This window comes from Onychostruthus taczanowskii, unplaced genomic scaffold (genome assembly GCF_017590055.1).
Source record: "Onychostruthus taczanowskii isolate IOZ18803 unplaced genomic scaffold, ASM1759005v1 scaffold9, whole genome shotgun sequence".
Lineage (NCBI taxonomy): Eukaryota > Metazoa > Chordata > Aves > Passeriformes > Passeridae > Onychostruthus > Onychostruthus taczanowskii.
In genome coordinates, this window is record NW_024506993.1 from 7,474,690 (window position 1) to 7,501,858 (window position 27,169).

At 40.1% G+C, this 27,169-nt stretch overlaps 1 protein-coding gene across 1 annotated transcript in view; it reads right to left on the reverse strand.

Annotated features, from left to right (window-relative positions):
• Positions 1–27,169, reverse strand: part of PTPRG (protein tyrosine phosphatase receptor type G) — a 395,992-nt gene that overhangs the window by 110,215 nt on the left and 258,608 nt on the right. Inside the window, exons 5-6 of the mRNA XM_041425638.1 lie at positions 26,235–26,330; positions 1,191–1,257 (exon numbers count right to left, since the gene is read on the reverse strand). Of these exons, the coding sequence (XP_041281572.1) occupies positions 1,191–1,257; positions 26,235–26,330 (163 nt within the window). The remainder of the gene's footprint in view (positions 1–1,190; positions 1,258–26,234; positions 26,331–27,169) is intronic.

Genomic DNA, 27,169 nt, shown 5'->3' on the forward strand with positions numbered 1-27,169 from the left:
TTTTGCTGGCCTGTTTTGTTATCCAGCTGCAACGAGGTAATAAGTTCTATTTTTGTGGAAAACCACACCAGTTTTTCAGCTCAGTGTGTTGTTTTTATTTCACGGCAGAACACTGCAATTTACAAGCAGCAAAACCTAAGGAAAATTCTCTAAATGAAGGACTTTACGGCATGTTATCATTTAACCCGTTTTTCACTATGTTTGGATTTATTTGCCTTCCCAGCTGCAAAGTTAAATGATTCTGAAAGGAGAACAATTAATCCAAAATCCTATTTGTTTTAATCTAACACTGTCAACTAGTTTTAGGTTTGCAGTCAAGAGAAAAAAAATGTCTGTTAAGCTCTACAGCACTAGCTAATGTCTAAAGACAATCCTCAGAAAAGGTACAAAGATGTTTTATCACAGCACTATAGATGGAACAGAGATTTATTATTGTACTGAGCACCATTCCAGCAGATGCCTTTTGAATTACAATGAGATTATTAAAACTTTACAAATCATTATTTTAAAACCTGACAAGAGTACTTTGGGAACCAGAGCATCCTGATGTCATTGCTGATGATGCATTACCTGTGGAAAGGCTTCAGGAAAATTCCCAAGTAAAAAATTGGTTATAAAAGTATAAAATATATTAATATTTATTTTAGTACCTGCTATAAGTTCAAGGATAATAGGTATATGCATCAGAACAGCTGAACGATCGTATTTATGCCAGCATTAGAAAGATGTTCATCTGCTGCAAAGTTTAATTAATTTTCATAGATAGTTAATTTTCTGTTTCATTATCAGTTCCCTAAATTTGAAAGACAAATAATTTATTTACAAACAGAAACTTCAGAGAGATGTATTTTTAGAGCAAACAGAAGATAAATAACAGAGTGAAGTACCCAGGCTGCCTTCAAAGTTCTAATATGAATGATAGATTGCAGCAGGCTGTGATTGATAACTTATGCATTGTGGAGCACTGACTGAAAAGAAACAAATTGTTTACTGTTCACCCCAAACCATGCTCAGGTAACAAATGACTCTGATCTTTACCTATCAAATAATGCCTGTGATGCCCTTAAACATCAGTGAATGAGGAATGTGTGGGCTCACTGTGTCCTTCCAGGGGTGACCTAATCCTTTAAGGACAACATTTCTGCCCCTCTCCCCTTCCCAACAAGTAGAAAGTTTAAGCAGCTACTTACCATGATGTACAACGCCCTTCAACCCATGGATAATGGGATCCAGTGCTGAATTGTCCCTCTGACTGACCTACATGCAAAGGATACAAGGATTGGTTACATCTACTCTGGCATTAGGCAGAACAGTTTCAGTTTAATCTTCTAACAAGAGAAAAAAAAAAAGATGTTACTTAACAAGCTGCTTAGTTCTCACATTTACAATGGATCTTCACCAAATGCCTAAGGTCCATGGTGACAAAATAAAGTGAGGAAGGTTAAATAAAAACAAAAAGTGTCCTCTGCATTCTTTAAAACATTAATCACATTATCAGCCCTGCAAAGCCTAAAAACACAGAGCTGATTTTGCTCCATCTACTCTTGCTTTCATAGAAGAGAACTGCTGTGATAAACAGAAGTCATCTCAGACCAGTTCATTCCTTACCAACATGGCCATAAATCTGGTGCTGCCACTGCAGTCAGTGAAGCTGGATCCCTTTCAGCCCTAATGGAGTTTGGCCTTGGCATCTCATTGCTATTCATATTTTTAAATTTATTTAATTTAGTGTCACTTGGATAAAGGAAAGGCAAAAAAGCTCTGTGAGGGGATCTAGAAAAAAATAATCAATTTTTGACAGTGTAATTGCCTGCACTGCCAGACCAAAACCTGCAACATTCCTTCTATCACTCAGAAATTGCTCACGTCCTCCACAACAGTGAGATCCACCACCAGAGAGAGGAGGGAAAGGCAGCAGGAAGGATTAACCCTGTTGAGCTCCACAACTTCCAAATTAAACCCATCATTTCAGTCACTTACTTGCGCACAGACAAGGAAATCACAACCAATAATGCAATTTTTTTTAACCTTTTGCCTCTTCAGAGGTATTGTAGGAATAACTCACAATTTCTGTGAACGTGTTCTATTATTTAAGATATTTGCCAATTTACCTTTAGGAGATAAATACTGCCATGTATCTTACTCATGGGGTACATTCTTCCTTCTTTTCCCCACCAGTCAGTTTCAGAACCTGAGCAGTGTTGATAATTTCTAGATGGACAGCTCCTAATGGGCAACGCATAAGATACAAAAAAGCTGCCCTGTATTTTACTGCCTGCTGACGACCTCAATGTCATAAGAAAAAACAGAGTTTAATCACATTATGGCTGTGTATTAATGTCTTGGAAAGGAGTGGAGGCAAAAGGAGAAAACCCTGAGAAAGGACCCTGTGCCCAGCAGGGAACACAGTGATCTATGAAGGGCAGAACCAGCTTGGAGCGGTTCTTAGGAGGAGGACATCATTGACCACAGCACATCCAAAAAGTGTGCTGTAAAAATATCACAAATTTTAATAGCCTGACAAGAAAATTGGAATTCACTGCCCAAGTTTCACAAGCACAAGTGCCTCTCATCTTGTCCTTCCTCCCCGTAACTAATTAGGAATCTTAGAAACCTCATTATCTTCTCAGCCAACTGCATTGAGATAAACCAAAACAAACCACTTTTCTTTTTCTGTTCATTTGCCCTATGAACTACTCTGCTGTGTTCAAGACACATTCTCATGCGCTTCTCTAGAGACAAAATGGTTTGGTGTTGTAAATGGAAATTGAAAATCCTCTCCTCATCGCAGTATTCCAGAACTTGCAATGATCATCTAGGGCAAGAAATGCAATAAAATTATCAAAGCAGCAAAAGCAGCTTTGAAATATATACAGCTCAGATGTTACTGGACATAACACCATTACCCTGAAGGCTGCAAGCTCTTTGAAGCATGAACTTTTATATGTCCAAAGGGGTGCTCTATACACTTTGGATCCTGTATAAATAATAATCACAGGACAGTGGACCCAATTACCCACTTTGTAGGTTCTGTCTGACATCTAACAAATCAAAAAGAAACTAAAAATACAGCCTGTTGTGTGACACATTCCTGCATCTTTTCCATTTATCCAGGTTTCTCCAACCACGGGCACCACTGAAAACAAAAATCATTAAAATGCTACTAGCATTTAAGGACAAGAACATAAGAAAATATTGCTCTGGTCTTAAACAATGTTTTATTTATTGCTGCCTAACTATAAGTGGTAAAGAGTTTTATTCTGTTTACTTTGGTTTTATTTCTGGTGACAGCTGCAATCAGTTTGAAAAAAGCAAATAGACAGAAAGGATCATAAAGGTTAGAGCTCTTCCTTTTGGGATTTTGTGTCAAAGTAGATCAATCCTTAACCTCAGCCCTGGCAGCACCCCTTCAGTCTGAGGTGGTGTGGCTGTATGGATCCAGCCATGCAGCCTCTTTGATAGCACATTCTGCAATGTGCTGTGCTCTTCAACAGCACAAAATCAACAGGCACAGGATTCCTATGGAGGCTGGAAGGCAAATGCTCCATGCATCTGTAATCTTGTTTTCTCCAGGGGTATGGGGAGCGGGATCTCATGTTTCTTTAAAAATCATATTCAAACAAGTACCACTTGCAGAGATGTCAGTTCAGACCTGCATGGGATATAGCTTTATTTTCCTTCCAGATGCTTTCCTTCCTTTTACCTTACGTTCACACACAGTTCTCTCACACCTCAGTACAACGGTTTCAGGATCTTGGCAAGACCATTAGAAAAGTGACCAAAAGTTTTCTTATTTTGTGGAAGGGTTCAGACTTCAGAACAGAAGTTTTCTTACATCTTTTTCTTCTTCAAATTTTAAACAACCCAAAAAACCCACCGTCAATTTCATTCTTCTCTCTCTTTTTCCCCCCGACATTTTTGTATCCTTTTTTTGCCTGTGTTCACAGAGGAAATCAGGTTTCTGAAATCCAAAATGTCAAGTTCTATCCTCATTGCTGCACATCTCTGGTTTAACTGGCCTGCAGCTACCACACTGGTTGAGATCAGAGAATCACCCATACAAGAATCCTGTCTCTGATAACAGCTGATACTTAAAAGAAAGGAAGAAAAAAAAATTTAAAAAAAAACAGAAGGAAAAAAATCTCCAGAATAGGAAGTGTCCTTCTGACCTGCTTTATGATTTCATGTCATGAAGCTTGAGCTTATATCCTCCTACAAACTGTTTTTAACACATATAAAAAAACATATAATATGTGTTTCAGACATGTATTTTTTTATCTTATGAACATATCCTGAAGGACAACCACAATGAATTCTTCAGTTTGGAATTATTACATTCCACATTTCTGCTGGTACCTTAGAGAAAGATCACACATCTGTAACTGGGTCTGGGCACTTTGGATTCACCCAACACATACCTGTCTAAGATGGGTAAACCTTTTCCTGTGAGTGAAGAGCCGCGAGTTTCCCCCTACTCCTTCAAGAACTTACCAGAAGAAACACAGAGAATGACAAATTTCTTAAGCCACAGGAATTCCAGGCACAAACACAAGCCTACAATGCTGCAGAGTGAGTATTAACAGACAGATGGAAAAGCATCCTGAAATTGCCCTAAAATACCCACAGTACCACTACTACAAATGTTGCTTCCTGTACAAGATGTTTTTGCTCAAAACTGACTAACACTCTATAGGTCTGCAGTGAACAGATGAAATAATGCTTGTGTGCATCATTTATAATTGAAAAATGCCTGTAATCCTCTTCAGCAGAAGTAAATAGGTAACTGTCATGCTAAGCACAATGGAAAAACAAACACAGAGATATCATTAAGCAGTTTCCTATGCTAACAGAGCTCTCACCATAGGGTAAATATGGGACAAACATGACATGAAGAAGCAAAATCTCTTGTTTATTGTACCCTTTGGGTGACTGCACTACCTGCTGCACATGCCATTCTGAATAGAAAGAATGGCTTGATGCTAATACAATGAAGAAGACAAATATTTGCATTATGGGAAAAGGCAAGGCACAAGTGACCCCATTCTGCAGTCATAAACCAGATATATTCTTCACGTGAAGTCATGGTGGTAATCTTACTCTAGACATGTTAGATTTACTTACAGCTACTGCATCTGATGCAGGGACTGAGAAATTACTCCTTCTTCAGTGAACAAGGCTGATCAGCCATGAACTCTATTGACAGCAGGGTTAACACCACTGAGCAGCACAATGTGCTGTCCCTGTGCTTCAAAGTGCTGCTTCTACAGCTGTACCCTTGAAGGCAGGCCAGGAAGCACAGCTCCTTCCCAGGATAACATTAAAACTCCAAAGAGGACAGTTTCAGTGACTAAGCAGAGTAGGGATGTGAGCAAAGGACAGATCAGAGCACCTCAGCCAGGCTGACCATGCTAGTCCAGCCACCAAGCCACAGCATGTGAAAACAGACTTTTCTGGGCAAGGAACTACCCCTGTGCTGCAGCTGTACTGAGCTCAGCATGTCCTCATGAGTTAAAAACCACCAACCTTCTCTATCACTCATTGCAGAGCAGCCTGTTCATCTAAAAGCTGTTCATGTAAAGCTCTCTGTTCATCTGATTATTATATAGGACATACTCAGAATCTCCTGAAAACCCTGATTTATCAAAACTCAGCAGACTCGTAAAGTGTTAAAATTTATGCCACATGCTGTATAATTAAAGCCATATGCTAAAGTCATGTAAGTAATCCATGACCTGTGTTTCTGCTGGAAACAGTTCTATAAAGCTGCAAAAAAGATCTCAGGCAAACACACTGATCTTACCATGCTTCTTTTAGAAACAGTAACAAATAAAAACAGGGAAACCCCCAAATATACACTGAGGCAGTTAGAGAGGCCACACAGCAACATCAAACCTTAACTCTAAGACCCCTGTCCAAAGCAACAGACACCCCCCATTGCCCAAAGCTCCAGCCAGCCTCTCTGAAACCCAGATTATCCTCCCAACAACCAAGGAGGTCTGGAGGGAGCATCACAAAGCTCTCTAATGATCGCTGGTACCAGTTACCTCGTGAGAAGAAGGTGAATATTAATAATTTTAACAGGTCAGGAGTAAGGAATATACTTTCCTTTTAAAAATATGTTGGAAGAAAAGGGTGTGGGAAAAAAAGAACTGAAGAAAACTCACCTATTTGGGTTGATACAAAATACAAATTTCTCTTTCATTTCCACCTTAAAAAATATCTGGCATTTAGACATTAAACTGTCATAAATTTGCAGCAACTGCTTTCAAGCTCATTAAATGGGCTCACAGACAGTATTGCAAAGCATCTCAAAGTGAAGGAGAATGCCACAGTCGGCTGTATTGAAAGGTGAAATGACATGCATTTTGTGCAAGGCAGAGGAAAATGAATGGCAACAATTTTGTGATACAGTACCTGAGCCTTTCCCCTCTGAATTGTGATATAATTTACTTTTCTCTCCCACTGCAACATTTGGCCCTTGACTTGGAAACTAAATCTTCCATCTATCAAGCCTTACCCATCTGCTAAGTAAAATGGCCAAGAAAATCTGCATGCCTTGAATTCGATATAGCCAGCTGCTCCCAGAGTGCTGAGCATTAACATCCAGAGACCATCCTCTCATGCTGCAAAGGACGCTGTCTGCCAAGGATGAATGACTACATACTTAACCGTGGCAGCTGAAGCCAGTGACAATGGCTGACACAGAAAGATGCCAATGTGTCAAACTCTACTTTCAATTACAACACTGAAAGTCAGGGGTAATATTCCCCCAACTGTGTGCCTTCAGCTCCCATACAGCCTCTGCAGTTAAGATATACAACTCACCAGCCAAAAACCTAGGCTCCAAACACTCTGTACAAACAACTAAGAAGAAAAAGAAAACTATTATGAATTAACTGGGTTGCAGAGATTAAATTTTCCTGTAGGGTTTCAGGACAATCAACATGGTTAAACAATTTATTCTTCTATCAGTTCAGTGATGTTGGACACATGCCAGTCCCCAATCTCTGTGGGAAAGGACCTGATTTTCAGTTGGTTAGAACAGAAATTAGAAGAATCCCATTAATGTGAACACTGTGCCACACAATACTTATTTTAACATCACAGCAACAAGATTTAAAGAATCCAAGATAATCACCATCAAAAGAAACATTCTTTTCTCACTAAAGGGAAAGCACTAGGGATATTGCTTTTGAAACTCTTCAAATCCATGTCTTCAGGGCCAAATAATTTCAGGGCTAGCTATCAGCTTGGGCAGCCCTACTCCTAATCCTTCTGAACAACGATGGTTTAACCTGCATCAGTCTGCAGCACTTGGAAAGGATCCTGGCTTTGTGGTCCACACCCTTCTGCTCTGCACTAACTCCATTGTCCCACCTCTTGCCTCTCCCTTTTGAAGTCCACATTGTAAAATCTGATTGTGGATAAATATCTAGTTTCTTAAACATTACTGAATAAAAGGAAGTGAAAGATTTCGGCCGCATCTGGAATGCGGATGAACAGATATGAAAAGTTTACATGTGTTTTGCTTTGAAATAAAGCAGGAAATATTTATCTGGAGCTTTCCAGGAGAGCTGATGGGTGAGAAGGGATACTGGTTGACACAATAGCACACTGAGCTATCTATGAAGCCAAGAAAATGCCTACAGCGCTCCCGACATAATGATAAGCTAGATTTGGTGCTCTAAGTTTTTCACCTTTGCAAGCACCAAATGATCCAAGAATGATATATTCCTGCTCCTCCACAGATGATATTTTCTTCCATCTCCCCCATATAAGCTATAATTGCACATCTCCCATATGAGCTGATGCAAAAGGACAAATCTGGCCAAAAGCCTGCAGCCTGACAGAGGTGAGCAGGGAGGCAGAAGGCATTTGCTATGTAACGAATGGACTGCCCAAAGTAAGTATCCTGAAGAATATATTTGTAAGGGAAAACAAGAAATGGAAACAGCCCCCTTAATACTTCAATTTTCTACTCATGTGTAAAATCAGAGAGAATAACAGGTACCCAGGCAAGATATGACACTAAACGTTAAGGTGGCACACACACTATTTCACACAGATACCACCACGACCTTTCATTTTTTAAAAAATGTGCATTAGAGCTGATTTTGTCTTTGCCTATGGCAGCTGGTTTCAGGTTTAGGGATTTGAAGGCAAATACTGTTGAGTTAAATTTGGGTTTTGGCCTTCAGGTGTTAATAATCCCGCTATGAATGAAAATATTCTGAAGTCATAGAGGTGCATATACTGGAGGAGGGAGTGTTCCTAAATGTCTCATTCACTATGTTGTTTCAAGAGAAGAGGAAAAAAAGTTAATGAGTCTTCCAATGATTATTTTAAATAGAGTAATGGGTGTGCATTGATCCTTCTAGCTAATTCCACTTTGAATAATACATCATTCTGACTGAAAGCTTGCTAGTGATGTATGAACTTCATATTTCACTACAGCATTGGAGAATATCTACTAGCAGGGTGTATTAACTAGCAGTGCCAAAGAAGAAGCTGTTCTTTTTCCTTTACTTTTTTGAAGTCCACAATGGGTTTAAAAGCTATTGAACTGACTTTGGGGTCAGGTGTTCTGGCTGTCCCTCATCTTTGGTTGAGTGCAATAAAGCTGTTTGCAACCACAGCTCCTCACAGCCTTTAACTCAGCCCTGCATCACTTTGTGCCTGTTGCCTCTGCACCTGAGTTGCAGACATTCTGGGACTAGGATGGGACAAAGTAGGTTATAGATCAGCAACTTCCCCTTTCATTATGTCCAGTAGGGATGCTTGAAAACACAAGGAGCATAAATAGTCACTTCTACACCACAGGTTGGCTGAAATACCAGTGTCACAAAAAGAGGAAAGCACTGGCTACCACAGAAGAATGGTGAACAGAATCTGTGTGTTGGTGCAATGTCCTGCAAGAGACTGTCTCAAAAAGAAAAAAAAAAAAAAAAAAAAGCAAGACCATGAAACTCCTGGGAAGAGTTAAGTCTGCTTAATAACTCAGCTCAGAGTGCTCTGTGTTTGTGCACACTGAGTTCCTTTGTTAGCACAGAGGAACATTGATCGTGCATTGTAACCTGCTGGCAGTGGCTGATTGGAGCACCAGGCTGAGGAAGACTCTGCAGCTCCCTGTCCACAGCATTTCCTCCATTCACTATCACAAGATTTGCAACCTGCAGCATGGTAAGAAACAACAGACAATGCATTTTCCTTTCTTTTTGTAAGGCACTCTTGTGCTCGAACTTTGACTTATTCCATTGCTAAATTAATTAATTTCCCCAAAGCATTCTTGCACAAATGCAGCTATTTTACTGCAAGTGAATAGCACATTCACTTAACAAATAACTGAATGATCTTAATACATACATATCTAAGGAAAAACAAAAGGTATGTTCAGCCCAAAAGCCCAATCTGATTACAGCAATAGAATATCTCAGATACAAAGTTCAGTAAAAGACAAAAATGCAATTGCAACACAGAGCAGAGGCAGCTTCAGTGGCAGCTTCTCAAAGCTGGGAAAGCTTGATTGATAGACTCTACCATCTGCAGCTGCGCAAAAAAGGGCTACAGTAGCTGCAAGTTTATTTAAAGCAATTTCAGTGCACTGAGCCTACTTGTTCTCCTTTGAGAAAATAATATGATTTCTTCATAGAGCATGTAGTCTATTTATTTAAGCAGCAGTGTGCAAGATCTCTCAATCCTACCAGCAGTTCAGCTGGAAAAATGACACACCAGGGGGTAACATTTTATCAGGATGGAGGCTATTTTATAAAAACTGCCATCAGGTATAAACTGTTCTCATCCTCTAAGTTAAAAAAAAATTTAAAAGGGGCCAAAAAAAAACCCAAAAAAAGAGTTGGGTATCTTTTAAGAGTTTTCGCAATTTGCTCAATTTACAGTTTTTAGGTAAAAATAATCATTTTGACCTAAGTAGGAAGGAAAATGAAATGGTGTAATGAAAAAATGTAACAAGCACTACAGCCAGATCATCTTACAACACCCACTCCTTGATGTACAGCTTCACACATTTGGAGAGGCTAAACTCAAAACTGTGAAACCACAAATGGAAGTTAGCTCTCTCATTTTCTTCTGCTCCTGGCTTGAATTTGGTACAAAATTGTGCAAGTGAGAAGAAAGTATCTCCAGGTTTTTTTTTCCCCTTTTCTTATTTTTTTTTTTAACAAAAATAAAGCAATCAAGTCTGTTGGCTAAACAGGAAAATTTCTTGGGCAAAATGCAAAGGCTGAAAAGGAATGGCTCAGATGGACATCTGGAACTCCAGCATTTTGCAGGGGTTTAATTTAATTGCTCCAGCTAAGCTTGCCTAGGATGCAGCAGAGATTTCCAGCCTTTTCCTCTTTTCTAGCCAACACAAAGGATTTTGGTGAGAGAGGTCACATCAATCTCTCCTTTAAAATAAAGAAAAGGAATTGTCTCAGCTTCCCAACATCTTTCATTCATTCTACAAGAAAAGTCCTGTCTTTTCCTCTCCCAGCACAGCCCTGGGCTCCCTCCAGCCAGGCAGCACAGATGACTCAAGCCAGCATCTATGAGTCACAAACACAGAGGATGCAGAAATGTCAATTAAGTTACACAGTCACTTCCCTAATGACAACCACACCTCAGTTCACAATTAAATTAGAAATCCAGTGAAAACAAATTATTGTAGGACAGCTTCTTCTTTTTTCCCCCCAATCTTATGCTTTGAAAAATCAAATTCCAGCACAGTTTGTTTGCCGCTCCTTTTACCTCATTTCTGAGGATGTTGGTGTAAACTGACCTCCCAAAACTGCAGCAGGAATTTTGCTACACCAAAATCCCCATTTCTAATGCAGCAGCCATGGGCTGGGTGGGCTCTCAGGCATCTTTGTGGTACAAGGACCCAATGCTAAACCAGTGCTGTTCATTAATACTTTCCAGCACAAAAGGACAACTACAAGACACTCGTGCATTTGTAATTTTCTTTCAAGCAAGTTCTTCCATCTTTACTTACATTTTTGTAAATTTTCAGCGTCATATAGTTCTTGCAGGTGTGTGCAGGCTATGACCTTGTACAGTTTGGTGCTCATAGAACCTCAGGCAGAAAGCACCTACCAACCCTCAGTTTCCTCACTTCTGACTCCAGTTTCATGTCTGAGTTGCCTCCCTCTTCCATCACACACCTGCCACATCCTCCTCACTGTCTCTTTCCACCCAGTGAGCTGCTTCTGTCTCCTCAAATGTTACAGCCTTCTCCCTTCCCAAACTGTTCCACATATACCCTTGAACATCCTTCCACAGCTCTCCCACCTTTTATTCTCCACCTCCTCCCTCTCCAAGGAAGTTCCTCTGCTCTTCCATCCCCTGAGATGTTCTTTATGGAGACAAGACAAAGAAGTAGCTTTGGCTGCTGAGGATGGTGAGTGGGTTTGTCCAGGGGAAACCTGGAAGCCAGCAGACAGGGTGTCAAGGGTAGCTGCAGGACTACCAGTGGGAATGAAGTGTGGGTGCAGCAAGAGCCAGTCACAGAGCTGTCCCTGGGCAGTCACAGCAGTAGAACTCCAAGAAGCAGGTGAGAGAAATGAGGCAGTCCAACTCAATCTTCTTCAAGCCACTGAATTAAGAGTGGCAGGATGTGGCCTGCATATTTCTTTTTCTCAGCTGCTTCTGAACTGCTCAAGTTCCTGCAGCAACAGAAGAACAGCTCAATCCCCCTGTTTCACCTGGTGTAACACTAGACAAAACCAGTGATGATTATATGTCAAGATGTTTATTTTTCTCTTGGTTAGCATGACCCAACAACTCACTTGGTTCCTTAAAAAAACATTCCAACAAGTATCATGGCTCATGTTTAGAACAAATGGGTAAATTTTGTGCAGGAAAAACAGCACTTAGAACACAAGTGCATTAAAAGCCTGGCAAACATTCAGTTTGTGGCAGCAGTTTCTTCCTCTTGAAATACAAAGAAATACAAAAACTAACATGACATGTGTGCTTGTTTCAAGATGTTCTACATTTCAGCATTGGCAAAGTGAATGCTATTCAATCACTACGAGTAGGTGATAATCTTAAAGCCACAGAACTCCTCAGGATTCTCTAGCCTTCATGCCTCTGCTCCATGGGCTTCTTACAGCCTTCCTGTGCTCCTGTGGAGCATGACCTAGCTATGGAGGGCATTTTCAAGCTCTGTCTCTGGTCAGGAAGCCCTCCTTCTACACAGGGTATAACTTCAAAATTGCCAAAATCTAAAAATCTCAGGGAAAGTTATGAGAGAAGAAGCAAAATACAACTGAACAGGATTTAAAACAAAACTTAAAACAGGGTTAGAACAAAAGGTGCTCTTTGAACAAGTCTAGCCTGACCCAGAAGAGTGACGATGCTTCCCGTAGGTGAATGTATATAGGAATGCTTGCAGGAAGATTCTTCCATCTCCTCTCCTTCTCTCTGAATTTGCTCATCAGAAAATCTTGCTATTAATTTGAAGTGTTTCTTTATGTTTCCTTATTATTTTTTCTTACTTCTCCCACCCAGTACTGTAAGTCCTGGGTGTGCACAGCTCATGGACAGTGGTTATGATCTGATCCCCAGTGCTGTGGCAGGTCAGCTGCACCATCCAGGCTCATGCATTGCCACAGCCCCAGTTTTGGCGTCGACCTCTAGAAAAGTCTCTTATCTCTCTTGTTAAGATCTGCCAGGCTGCATGGTCTCTTGATGTCACGATCCTCATACAACCATCTGCAACTGACACCACAACCTGCACCACCTTTTTGCCTGCCAAAAGCCAGATTGTTATGGAGGGAGCTAAAGAGCCAAGCTCTGTGAGGATAATCCACAGAGGGCTGGCACCCAGGGACATCTGCACTGCCAGGCTGCCCAGACAGTCGTGCCCAAAGTGCCTGAGACCAACACAGTGGGAATTCCAGCCCAGCTGGAACAAGCACACCAGAAGTACTGCACTTCTGGCTGCTGTGAGGATGATAGGCTTTCCAGGGCATCACCAGGGCCCAAAAGCTTCATGCTGGAGCATCCCATGTTCTCTGGAGTCTGGTCTGTGCCCCCAGCACACTGGTAGGATGCACCTGCACTTGCAGCTCTCTTTACACTCAGATTTTAAGGGGAGCAGCAAATAGATATGGCATGATAATGAAGGCATTAAAAAAAATCTCCTATTTTTAGGGTTAAGACACTATATGTCTCAGATGGAATGCAAGCTGTAATGAAGGAAGGAAGAGGGCACTTTCTAAAAGGCAGATATAGGCTGGGCACTTAGGACACAAATGCAGCATTTAAAAAAATTGCTTCTGACACAAGAACAGCTGACAGAGATAATCTCCACAGCCCAGCATGAATTTAGATAGTCTTTCAATGACTCTATTAGACAGGTGTGGTAGCAGCCAGCTGTACTGCGTGCACAGACCAAGATTCTCTAAAACCTGAGGGTCCATATGGCCCTGCAGCACACTGAGGTGGTGCCCAGGCATCACCCTCCTGGCCCACCACCATCTGTCCACAGAGAGGGATCAGTATCAGCCTGAGGGGTAGTGCAGAGCTGGTCTAGATAATGAGTGAGCTCAGACTCCAAAATGATGGATGTTCCCATCCACAACACAGGGACCCCCAAAGAGCTCGACCCAGACAGGTTTAAAAGCCAGCTTTACTTCTGGCCTTTAATTCTCTGCTGAAGTCATGAGCAGAGGCAAATCAAGCCATAAGGCGGGGTGGGCTGTGTGCTATTAGGAAGGTAAGCTTATTATCTGAAATGCAATAAATCTCTGTAGATATCTGGAATAGCAGAAGGCAACAGTTTGCTCTGCCATATCACTAGTAATGAGTTGGCAAGAGGAGAGCATTCCATAATGTTAACCTAAAGTTTAATTTGACTGGTATGCACTTTGGGAGAGTACTTAATAAGACTGGTTCACCCAAGATGGGGAACTATCTGTCTGTTCATGCCTCCCATGAAATGCAGGAGGATATAAAAGAGTGCGATTTTAGCAATTTAGAATACAAAATGATGAGGAAAAAAATCTTTGAAAAGTGACTGATGCAGTCTAATCATGTTTCACACAAGAGCATTTCAAATTATGTTAGATATTTTTATAGGATCTAGATATGATAAAGTAGGTTTGCCAGGGAGAAAGGTAGGCAGGAGGGAGGAAGGAGTAAGAAAATAATAAAATTACTTTCTTACTTTTTACACAGGCATATGGATAATGCCATACAAACCACAGACAAAATGCACCAAAAAATTGCTAGCTTAGCTGTTAAGGTTATGGAGCTTTGCTTTCTAATCAACACTTACCCATAAAGCTGTTTTTAAATATTGATCTGATATCACGATCCCAAGGGAAAATAAATATCAAAAGGGGTGATTTAATTCAATCTTCATGGTTCCTGCATAACCATGATCCTATTTCTTCCAAAACCCAGAAAGCAGTAACTTAAGTGAAGCTTACAGATCAGCTAATATATTTACAGCCTTAAAATAACATGAGACACACTATAAAATACACTGAGATCCAAAGTTAATCTCTTTTAGCAATATTCTTGCAGCAAGTAAAGATGAATTTTACGGTGAAAAAAATCCATTTCATCAGGAGCAAGACTGAGCTTTCTAATAACCAAGCTCCTTTCTAATGTGGTACATCATTTTACTTTTCTCATAAAGAACACTTTGCCAAATCTCCAGTTAGGCTTCATTTGATACAGCAGAGATGTTGCAAAACCAATACCCTCCTGCAGAAAGTCTCTTTAGACTTGATAATGACCACATTTCCATGCATTTTTGATGCACAGAAATGGTACAGTTACAATCAGCAGCTAAATACTGTTCTGATGGTGTCAGCCAGACAGCTTTTCCTTGGCTCCTCAGAGCTGTGAAGCAGTTGCAAACACCATAAGCTCATAGGAAAAATCCTGCTCCACCAAAACTCACTGTTCAGAGGTGCTGAACAGATTTAAGCAATCTTTATTTAACACTTTTCTGCATAGAATAAGATGATGATTGGCATTCTTGACTCTCACCTATCTCCAGCAGAGCATAAGAGCACATCCCAGGCTCTGTGCTGGTTTTGTTCTGGAAACTGATACCAGCACACCTGAACTTTAAACAAAGGGAGCTTTAAATTACTCTAACCAGGATCACTGAGCTCATTTGGAACTCATCACTTGGAACTCATCACCTTAGTCAAATTTGTGTGCTTTTCAGTGAATCCCAGATGTAGAAGATACCTCTGGAAGCTACTATAAAGTTATGCTGTAAAAGGGTTCCCAGGTTTACACACCCTCAGCTCCACCCTATAAACCTGAAGATTTCTGATTTAGATTCATAGGAGGTAAAACATCAGGTACCAGGATTGCTCTGGGCAAGCTGCCATCTCAGCTGCAGAATTATTTTGGGGGTGATCTTCCATTAGCATTATCAGCTCAACCATCAGTTATACATACAAATGTCTACATCTGTACAAAGACATCAAGAAGGGACCAGACTAGATTATGATTTACTTTCATTGCCTTTTTTCTGACCTCTGGAATGAAAACCATGGGCTCAGAACGCCCTCAATAATCATCTCTCCCACAGTCATCCTGCAGCACAGAAACTACAGACGACAAAACCCAGCAACAACTCAACCCTCTGGCAGTAACCTTTAACACTGGATTTATAGTAATTTAGGACAGATGATAATTAAATTACTGGGATATTTTCCGGCATGCTTGCTCTGCATCATGTGTAACATTTAGGAATTGCACAAGAAACCACACATATCATTGGTAACAGCCGCGGTGGTGCTCACACAGACACGCCAACCTGACACCAATCCTTGTGAGCCTGAAAGTTCCCAACCATCCTCTTCTCTCCCTTGCATGCTTTTCATGCTTTCCCATCACTTCTGATCTGGGAAAATACTGACATTTCAGCCAGACCTGCTCTGTGATTTGAGTAAGGCTGAACGGTGTGGGCAGCACAAAGACACAGTCAGGATGACTGTGCAACCACCTCGCTGACTGTACCAAAAATGACACGTTCCGTTTATTTGTACAAAGAGAGCCCTAAGTGATTCTTACATCTCACAGCAACCTATTAACAAAAAGAGACTTTGTGAATGGAGTATCTGGCTAAACACTTCAAACAAATACATTAATTATGCATAGTCTGTATACTTTTTCCACCTTAGGGATCAAACTGGAACGAGACTAAAGAATCATGGTTTATTTGTATTAAAAATGTATCAGCTGCTGTCCGAGAAGGTTTTCCAGAACATTTGGTATGCTACCCAGGAAATTCTGTCTGAAGCTTGTATTGTTTATTCTTGCCAATACAAGGAGAAACGTGCTGCTGTTATAGTTGAGAACTACAGTAGTAATTCTTCAGGCACAACAGCTTGTATTTAATAACTTTTTCATCTGAGCCAGATCTAAAGGGAAAGGAAGCCCCAATTTTACCCATCTATTTTATATATTCAAACTTTACAACCAATCTCTCTTTTATGGCACAAAGTGAAACTAGACAATCATTTATGAATAGATCCTGTGCTCACCTTTGCTTAAAATGTGTCATAACACTAACTGGTAACCAGAGACACAGGAAGACTTTGCAGTTTAACGGAAGACACTGAGGGCAAAAACAGGTGTAACTTTTCTAAGGATTACACAAATCCTGTTCAAAATCCTGCAGAATTGGGCAACTATGGACTGGAGAACTGGAGTTTCCTGGCTGAAACGTTAGATTTCTCCATCTACGTCCCACAAATGTAAACCACATGTAATACACTTGATATGATAACCCTCTGAGAGACAAGTGGATCAGACAGCAAGATGAATAAAGAGCCTGTTAAAAAAAAAAAACAAAAAAAAAAACCCCAAAAAAAAAAAAAAAAAACCAAAACAAAACAAAAACAAATTAAATTTTAAAATGAGGTGGGCAGACAGGCATAAAAGAATATCTTCCTGGAATCCAGGCTGGATGTCTAAAAACTGAGAGAAAAAAGGGACTTCCCAGAGGCAACTGTTATGTCTGGGAGAGAGGAGAAGAAAGGAGATGAATGTACATCTTTACATCGCCTGTGATTCCGTAACTAAGATCAATTTTAGCAAAACTCTCCAAAAACTTAGATAGCAAAAAAGATTCTTTATTTACAGCTTCTCTCTTTCTTAAAGAAAAGGTCAAGTAAAAATGTACCGGATTTGGGACATGTAAGAAGGACAGCAATGAAGCAATTGTTGGCATCACAAATACAAACAAGCCACATGTGATGGCTTCTCAGTGCTCAGAGACACAGAGAGGCTGCTGCCCCTTCCCTACAGCAGTGATGGAGCCTGCAGTTCAGTGATGGAGCCTGCAGCAAGGCTGGGGGTCTCTCCACACTGTCCCAGCTCTGGGTTTGCTTTGTGATGTTTGACAAAGTGACCAAGTGATGCATCAACAATGCACAACAGAGACCAAAATGCACAAACTACTACTGTAGTTAGGGAACTAATTTTCTTTTTAGTCTAATGATTATAATCAGTAAACTTCCTGAGTCTCAATCTTCCTGAACCACACAAGGGGCGAGATTATAGGCTGACAACTGTAATTTTTACATATTACACATGTAAGTGTCATTTGCAGGAGTCTAGCAATGAAAACTCCATGAGACATTTTCAATAAATTTAAAATTTTTTATGGCATGGCTACAAAATGGTTTGGTTTGTTTTTGTTTTTTTCTTTAAACAGGGTATTTTTAAATCACAAAGAAGTAAATTGCTGTGTTTAAGAAGCTGACATTAGACACTATAAATATTCCTAAACTGATTTCACTTCTGAACATCAAGGGTGAAAGAAAGGAAAGGGAAGAAAAGAATTCACAAATGCATGCTGATCAAGTTCTTAAGGCAAGTAATTAAAATAAAACCACTAAAATGTAAGGGAACAGTTATGAGAATTAATGCTAACAGGTTGGTATGTAATTTAATGAAGCAAGTTAATAATGGCATCCTGCTTGGGATTAATCTCAATACATTAATCAATTAAGAGTCATTCAGAAAGCAAAAAAACTGCAGGTCAAAAGCATTTACAATGCTGTGAACTGAAAGACAGTGATCCTAACATTCAAATGAACATTAAACCAAAGAGCACAGTGATCTATTCCCATGCAACACATACAGCCATCTCTCATTAATGGTTATGACTGATAGCTCAAGACCTTGAGGACAGACCCCATAAAAGGTGCAGAGCATTTTTCGTATTTGCAGCATTGCAGAATTTTGGAGTCCAAGTCCTCTCAACAACAAGAAAGTTTGCAGTTCTTTCCTACCAGCAATAATTGTGATTTTTCCATGAAATAAATTGGAGCAAAGGACTGTGATTTATCACAAAAAGCAGAAGTCACTTGGTAACCCATCCTCACTGTTATCCTCCCTGCTCCTTGCTGCTGCATCCAAGCCAGAGACAGCACAAGCTGTGAGTTGTGGTCTCAGACTTCATAGTTAAAAAAGCATTTACAGTGCATTTGAGGGGAAGAAAGGATCTAATTCTAATTTTTACCTTCAATTAGATTTTTTTAGATGCTTTGGAAATTCATTTCCATAGGTATGTCTGAAATTAAAAACAAAATAAAAGCCAAAGACTCTCTGTGCATTCTGGTATTTTGCTCTGAACTGTAAAAAGAACTGCATGGCACCACTTTCAGTACTGCCCATATCCTTTAAAACTCGATCTAACAAAAATGCTTTAATTGAAAGTATTGCATTTTGGAGGTCATCAGACTTTTTGCCTTAGTGGAAAATACCATGAACAAGTTCACAGAGTGAGGAGAAGAAGGGAAAGGAAGACGATTGCTTGGGCACTGAAGAAGATAAGTGCACATAAGGTAAATTACCCCTCTACACTGCACAGTCAGCCTGTGGATAGAAAGTTTCAACACAGCAGGTTGCAGCCATCATGATCTAGAGACTGCAAATGCCTCTTGGCAGAACACAGGCAAGCAGAAGTGAAACGATGTGTTTGCTTCCAAGAACGATCTGTTTCAGCCGCCCTGTCAGTCTGTGCCTCCAAACCCAGCCCCCCTTTTGCTCACACATTTGTACCTCATTCCTCCAAGCAGGCTTGCTCAGGATGTTGAGGCTGCTGTGTGAACACCTCTGCTCTTCACACTCACAGACACAGCCACATGAGCTCCTTCTCATGACAAGCCATGACAAGTGTGCAGCCATGTGAGCAGGAGCCTGAACCCACAGGCACACAGACAGAAACTCTGCTCCTGTCTGCATGGGATGTGACACCAGGGAATCCCAGGCTCTGCACAGTAACCCAGCAGCAAAGGTGTGTCTCAGTGCTGCTCTAAATGCACTGAAAGTTTGGAGAACTGAAGCATACCTGGTACAAAAAAACCCCACAGGTGAAAGGGCTACTGTTTCTTCAGGGCAATTCAGCTCACTTACAAAGTGAGTTTCTTGAGTCCAGCAGCGTTGAGTGATGAACACCGCTGGGCTCACAGACCCCTTCCAGCTCCCTGAGCTCCCCAAATTGCTCACAGCAAGGTCCCAGGGCTCATGCCTGCAGTCTGCCCCTGCCTTACCTCTTATCTGCCCTCCTCTTCGAGAAAGGGATGCAGCTCTGCCCTTCTCACAACTGCATCACCCTCCACAACTAAAAACCTTTTGAGGCGTCTCTACTAAACTCAAGACTTCATCAGGGATTGTTTGTCTAGTGCTCTCAAGAGTCAGCCTTCTCATTTATGTACCAAAATAAAGGATGAAGAACATTACTAGAAGAAACCTTGATTTAAAAACAAAATAAAAAAATCTGTTGTAAACAGTAGTTTTGCTATTAAACGTCATTTGAAACATGACTAATCTGGGCAGAGGTATGGATCAGAAGAAAGTCTCATTGTTAAGCACTGGAAATTTAATAAGCACCAAAATTGGAGATATACAGATATATATTTTACTCTCAGAGTTATTCCCCATCTGTTCTCCTTTTCCTTTCTTATTTTACATAAAATATTCAAAAAATATTCATATTTCCCTAAGAAACTTTCAACATAAGTTGAAATAAAAAATCAGAATTTTGAGCTTAGTTTAAAAAAAAATTGTTTTCTTTAATGGAAAGGGTAGAATAGATTTTTTTAGAAACAGTTTCCATGACTTTTTGTCTTCTACCCAAACCCTCCTCCAATCAAAATGGTTTTAGAGGAAGTTAATCAGCATGAGCACTTGTTATTAGGCATCAAAACTTGCATATTTTGGCTAAAAAACACCTCTGGAGGCTGATCTGTGCCACTGACATACTGAACTCTACTCAAATCCAAAAGACCTTAAGAAACACTCAAAATTTTGTATTTAAATTCTCCATGCCGCAAAATCACTTTTGGCAATTTTATCTCCACTTATATGGGGAAAATGAGGAGAATCTTCTTCTGCTCCAGAGATGCTTCCTATGTCACTACACCCCTTGCATGTGCTCGTGCAAGGTGTTTCTCAGAAAAACGTGCTCTGGCGCTGCAGTGGCTACATCCACATTGTGTCAGGGTAGCTACTTTTTACCTCTATACTATTTTAAAACCATTTAAAGGCCCTAGTACTGCTTTTATTAGTAACAAGTACTATTTTCGAACAACTGCAACATTTCAAAATGCTGCAAAACTGGACTTAATGTAGAAAAATACATTTCAAATTGTTTTGCTTGTCTTCACTCACATAGAGAGTTATTGGTATACAGCTACTGAATAAGGAGCTGTACTTACCTTCATGGTATGAAGATAATAAAAATACACCTGTACTGATACTAAATAACACTGCTAATCAATAACAACAGTTTTATTATTCATGAGCTACTATTAATAAAACCCCATGGGCTCTAATGTAACCATTAAAAGAATTAATACCGTAATTCAATTTTAAGTTCTTTACATCTATCTGAAGTCTATTAAAATAAATGAAAAGTCTCTCAATGACTCTAGATGATGCTCTGCATGTTAATGATGCCATGTATTATTTTCACTCTTGCAAATCACCTTTAAGATATTGCCTAAACACTGGAGTACTGATTATGCTTCATGTGGGTGTATATAATGTTCCAAGAGAAGTGCACACCTCTCTCTCCATTCTCATTGTCAAAATCAAATTAGTTTTGCTCAGACTTTCAAAAATCATTAGAATAAAGGAGAGGCAGAATCAGGGAATTTCCAGGAATTGAGATGGGGACATGGAAGGGACCCTGTCTCCTACTGGATGTGGTTTTCTCAAATGACCATATTTAAATCACTTATTCACTGAATCTGTTTTGTTATGGTGGCAAACACATGAAACGGTTAATGAAAGGGAAGAACAGGGAGCAAAAAGGCTTCCAAGGGAAGTTAAAAGCTGAATCCTGTTGTTTGAGAAACATACATTTAAAAAGCATATTTTTTGGCAAATATTCAATAGCTTTGATGGTGTTCCACCAATTTATTCTGTGTTCAGCTAATTTAGGCCCCTGTGAAAAGTGAGTGATTGATCATATTGATAATGCAGACCAAGAACTACTAAAAAAATCCCACAAAAAGCAAGACCACAAACATGCATTTTACTGAAGAACACATCCCTGGATACATGAGTAACTAGTAAATATAAAGACATTTATATGCAAATAATACACATATATATCTAAAAGTTAAAAGGGCTACAGAGTAGTTTTTGCAACAAACTTATAAAGACATGTCTGCATTGGCAGGCAACTCAGCTAAAGACATGTAAACCCTTGATTTTTATTCCATGTACTTTTAAAAATACTGCAAGTTGCACATTTGCTGCCAAGTACCTAATTACCTTTAAAAATCTAGCTCTGCACTGCTGAAGCTCTTGAGTGATCGAGGTATCAACATCACTCATCATTATGGAGCTAATTTTAATGATGAAAGCATTGCTAAAAGTTATTTTAAAATTCATTTTTACTTAATTTCTTTAGAGATGATTTGTTTGAGTACCTGAGACACAGTAACTAATCACTGACGGTTTTCTCTGCAAATATAAAATAGATTTATGTGCCCTCCCAGTAGGAACAAGAATTCCATCACCTCCTCCTGAATTTCTGAGCTATCGAATATTTGATGAGTGCTTAGGGAATCAGTATTGTGCCTTTTCACAGCAGTAATCAAGGAATGAAGTATTCTCTGCCATAATGAATCTACTGCAGGACTAAAAGATGAATATTTCAAATGCAAAAGCAATATGTTTGTTTTGAACACTTTCAAGTTTGGCTTTAATAAAGCAAGTAGTGAAGTATGCAATGAATTATATTGTTAGATGGTTAAAACAGAGCTGTGCAATATGTCTGAGTGCATTTAATCCAAGTAACTACTCATTTTAAATGTGACTTATAAATATGTATTACATGTATGATGAACGGATGACTCAGGAACCGTGAGAGACCTGGGCCTTGCCTTCCACTCCTGGTTTGCTTCAAAGCTAGCTCAGCCTGACAATTAACCAAGGCCCAGAGCCAGAACATCATTAACTCCAAGCTGAATCTTACTTGGGCTGAAATGAAACACGAGCACCAACTATTCAAGTTAGGATCATTTAAATCCAGCCTGAGGTGCCTGGCTGGGCTGGGACCTGCTGCAAGTGCTCCAGCAGCTGGTGGAACCAACGTGCAGCCAGAGGCTTATTTAGGATTGCCACCAAACAGGGTCCCTCACCTGGGTCCATCACTACCCTTCCTGCAAGTCCAGAAGCCCTTCCTGCCAGCCAAGAGGGTGCTGGCAGCAGGAGGAGATGGGCTTGTCAATTTGAACTTCTCCCACCAGTACCAGCTCCACTCTGAGAAACACCAAATCACCGCAACACTGAGAGGAATGGCCATAATGTGTCCTCTTGAAAAAGGCAAGGTCTCATTTGTCATGGCATTCTCTCCTTTGTCTCCAGGGGATTTGGATTTTTGCTAAAATAACAACTGAGTTCTCTTTAACAACAAAGAAAATCCAGCTAGAGATTTCAGGCCAGCTCATCTCATTTGCAAATTGACAATATTGCTACAGAGTCCCAGTGTGCTATTTTGCGTGAGACCCTCCCCGTGTCTATCCACAATGAGATACAGAGATGAGCAGTTATAGCAGCTTGTATTTGCAAGAATTGTTTCTTAGTTTAGTAATTTTTTTTGTCAGATCAACTAACCAGCAGCACACAAACAGAAATAGCATTTATCAACAGAGCTTAAAATGAAAGTAATGAGAAAAGCACAGCTTTAATTACAACAAAATTCCAAGTGCCTCAATTATCCAAGTTCAGAACCAATGTACTTTACCTGGAAATTGCCCCTGAAATAATGAATTCAATAAGGAAAATTCTTGTATAGTCCAAGTTAAATTATTTAAAAAGGAAGAAAGAGGGTACTTAATTATTTAATGTTTCACCAATAATTATATAGTTCAATATAATGTTCACTCACTGGAGAACCTGATTTTCAAAGGAACATTTATGAACATCAGTCAAACAAAAAACACCTGCCAGACTATAAACTCAGCCAGTGTTGTGCACATTCATTCCAACACAGCATTACCACATTAGCACAAATCCAAGTCTTAATGGCAAATGTATCCAATATATTATATTAAAATATTTATATAGAAAAGCATGCATGATACAGTTTTCTAATGCATTTGTAAAAAACAGTATGACCTTTCTTGTTACAGTTTTTTAAAGCTGTGTTCTAGGTAAATGAGTTCAAGATGGGACCAAAGCTCTGGGAAATAGAAAGCTGCAGTACTTGAGCAACATAAGCTGCCAATCAAAATGTGACCATTGACATCTTAGGGACATTTCATTCAAAAGTCACTAGGAATCAGTTTTAAAAGACAGCTCTAAATTAGGTCCATGACACACTAGCCATGGCAAGTTTATCTGCATGGAGTCCTAGGGAGCAAGGCTCAGGGAACACCAAGTATTTCTCAAGAAAAAGGTTTTCCCAAGTCACAGACCAACAAGCTCGGCACACGATATGCAGCTGAGGGGGCTGAAACAGCACCTTGGTCAAACACAGTAGGAATCTGCAAAGGACCACCATCATCCATTAATAACCCTATGTACAACAATTCAAGCCCTATGGGACTAGTTCTGGAAAATCTTCATGATGACCAAAACAGCAGCTGTCACACTGGTGTCCCTAAAGTTTACTTACAGGTGCCAGAATTCAGCACGTGCCCCTCTAGACTGGGGTCTCTGGGCTTTACAAATCTTCCTCAACTGTTCTCTGTCTTGGAGCAAAGCTGCCCAGAAGGAAAACCTGATACACTCACGAGTTTAACAACACAGCACTAATTTCTCATTTCAACCCAAAAGAAAAGGAAAATATGCCAAAACCCCCGAATCATTTCCCTGCAGCCACAGAACAGGTCGTCCCTGGGTCACTTTGCCAAAGAATTACTTTGACCTCACTCTTTGGAAAAGATCAGACGGTGTCCATCAGTAATGGCCTCAGATTTCACAGCTCCCAGAGCAGAGGAGCCCAGCTACACCATCACCCAGACTTTACAGCCTCATGTCCTGCGACCTGCAGGGCTGGAAATGTTGAGCAGTGTAGATTTCTGCTTCCCTGAGGGGACTGCAACACTCAACTGGGGTCCTGAAAAGCCTGAGGTCTCTGACAATCAAAGATGGGGGTCTTAACAGCATAACACACTATTTTTAGTTATTTTAATGGCTCCCTTGGAATAGCACAATGAGAGACTTACAGTAAGTGCAGCACTTTGCAGGTGGGGAATAACACAGTCCCACCACAATTTTAAAATCCCGTAAAAAAAAAAAAAAAAAGGATTTAGGAACCGTAGTGATGGTGCAGTGTTTCACATGGCTGATATGAAGCCCATCTGGGTAATTTAGCAGATAAATTCCAGACAGATGATGCCACAACATGCAGTGAATACCATGGCACAAACCCATGCTCCTTCTGATATGGCACACACCCCAAACCCACAATGCTTCACTGTGGTATGAACCAGCCTTTGGCTGTTCTGCTTCTAAAATTCTGCCTTGTATGGCGAAATTGAACTTGCCCAAAGCTTCCCATTGTACACTGAGATTAAGAAGTCTGGGGAATCATCATCATGCCATGCCACTGTAAATTATCACAGCTCCAACAACTTTGCCCTAATATGAAATGCCACAGAACTGCTCAGAATCCAACAGTGATGAATTTAACATGCCTCCTTCCACTATCCTGATGTCAGCAGAGTTACAGCAATTTATGCAATACAAGGATCTGTCCTTTTCTCCTTATCAAAGCATTTGATCAAAATCAGTGTCATGCAAAAAGACAACCTTACTTAATTTGAGCAGCAGAGTCAGGCTTGTCACTCTAACATCATAAGAAAAAGGGAGGTATTTACATATGAGTACTTGCATATTCCTTTTTATCTGGCTTCACAAAGATAACAGCAAGATCACTTTCTTCCTCAGTAAAAACTAGTGTGAAACCTCACAAAGGATCAGCATTTTCCCTTGCTCTTCCCTCCCATCTTTCCTCTCTTCTGAAAACCAAGACCCCAAGACATTTCAAATCTTCATCAGCTACTTCTCTGCCTGTGACAGCCTGGTGGTGTGGAGCAGCTCCAGCTCCCTCTCTTCAATTCACCCTCAAGTCAGAAAGGTAAGACCCTGTTTCTGATGTGAGGTGACAAGGGGCTCACACTGCTGAATGCCACAGGTGACACCCCCATCACCAGCAGTGGTCCTGGCCCCACACTGCAGATTTGGAGCATGTGGAACCACAAATGAGCTCACCCAGGAGCCCCAGATCTGCATCTCTCAGGATGCATTTCAAACAAGTGGATGCATAAATTCACTCATTTGGAAATCTGGTCTGTTCAAGAACTTGCTACTATGACAATTTAGAAGAAGCTGCTACAGATAAGATTGATGAAACGTATTGATTAATTTTCTCTCAAGCTACATTTGAATTTTAAGTTTTCCCTAAACAAAACCAGTTGGTGTTGGTTTGTTAGTATTCCAGGGACTGCAGCAATGTGTTTCAGCAGCAAAGGAAGTTCCATGATAAATGTGTTCTCCAGTCTGCATCTGTAGAGTAGCTATAAAGTCAGAACAATCCAGGCAAAATTTTTCATTATGTTTTTAAATATACTTATTTACATTTTAAATCACACATAGACAATATGAAATATCTTTCACTTAGACAGGTGGGAACAAGAAAACAGATGCATCCATTAAGCTTGAAATAATTCAATGAATTAGATAGTACTCAGTGAACACTTTGGTTTATGGATATAGCCTTTGTTTTAACTTACTTGAAAAAACACGGCCATGGCTCCTACCACCCTGTTTTCTAGAACTGCTGTTCCAAAACTGTCAAAGTCATCAGGATTGTAGAAGAAAATCTGCATCTGCAAAAATTAAAACCAACAACAGAATCACATTAGTATTGATTCATACAGCTTTCACATGATGTAATGCATACAATGTTGTATGTAAACCCAGTGTTATGAACCTGGGATAAAGGAATTCTGCTGAACAATTGTTTAACCAGCATCTTGATTAATAGCATGACTGCCCTGCTGGGACAGTAAGCAGGGAACAGAGTTGATGCAATGCATTTTAATACCAAATCCAAAGGTAAACAGTATGGCCAGTCTGTTCAGATGTTAAACTTTGTGCTTTCTGCCAGCATCTCTTCATTTCTTAGCACATTGAAGACTCATCTCCTGCTCTGTTAAATGTGCTAAACATATTTATCTCAAAATCCATAGAGAATTTTGAAAAGGATTTCGATGTTTAGAGTTATTCCTTTACTCCTAAAGTAATTTGTAAGATAAAAGTCTGTCTCCATAGCAATGCATTTTTATGAGCCTCTGATATTCAGGTCTATCAGTTAAGGTCACACTTCTCCTTGTCTTCAGTTAAATTTCATGACTTTTATTTCCAAAGCGTTAGTACTCTCAAAAAACATGAGACAAAACCAGATAAATTGCTATAATTTTTTTAATGAATAATAAATATTAATAATCACACAAACCCCAAGTAAGAGCAGGTGAGAGCAACGATTACCCCAAGCTAGCAAGTGTTGGAGTTACACAAATAGAAGACGACCAAGAACAGCCTCCTCTATACACTCTGCTGGTAAACAATCCAACTCCACCACACACATGCCATGAGTAAGGGCAGCCTCCCCAGGCCTGTGGGTGCTCGTGCTCTTAATTTCCTGTACAGTTCTTGTTCCACTTTA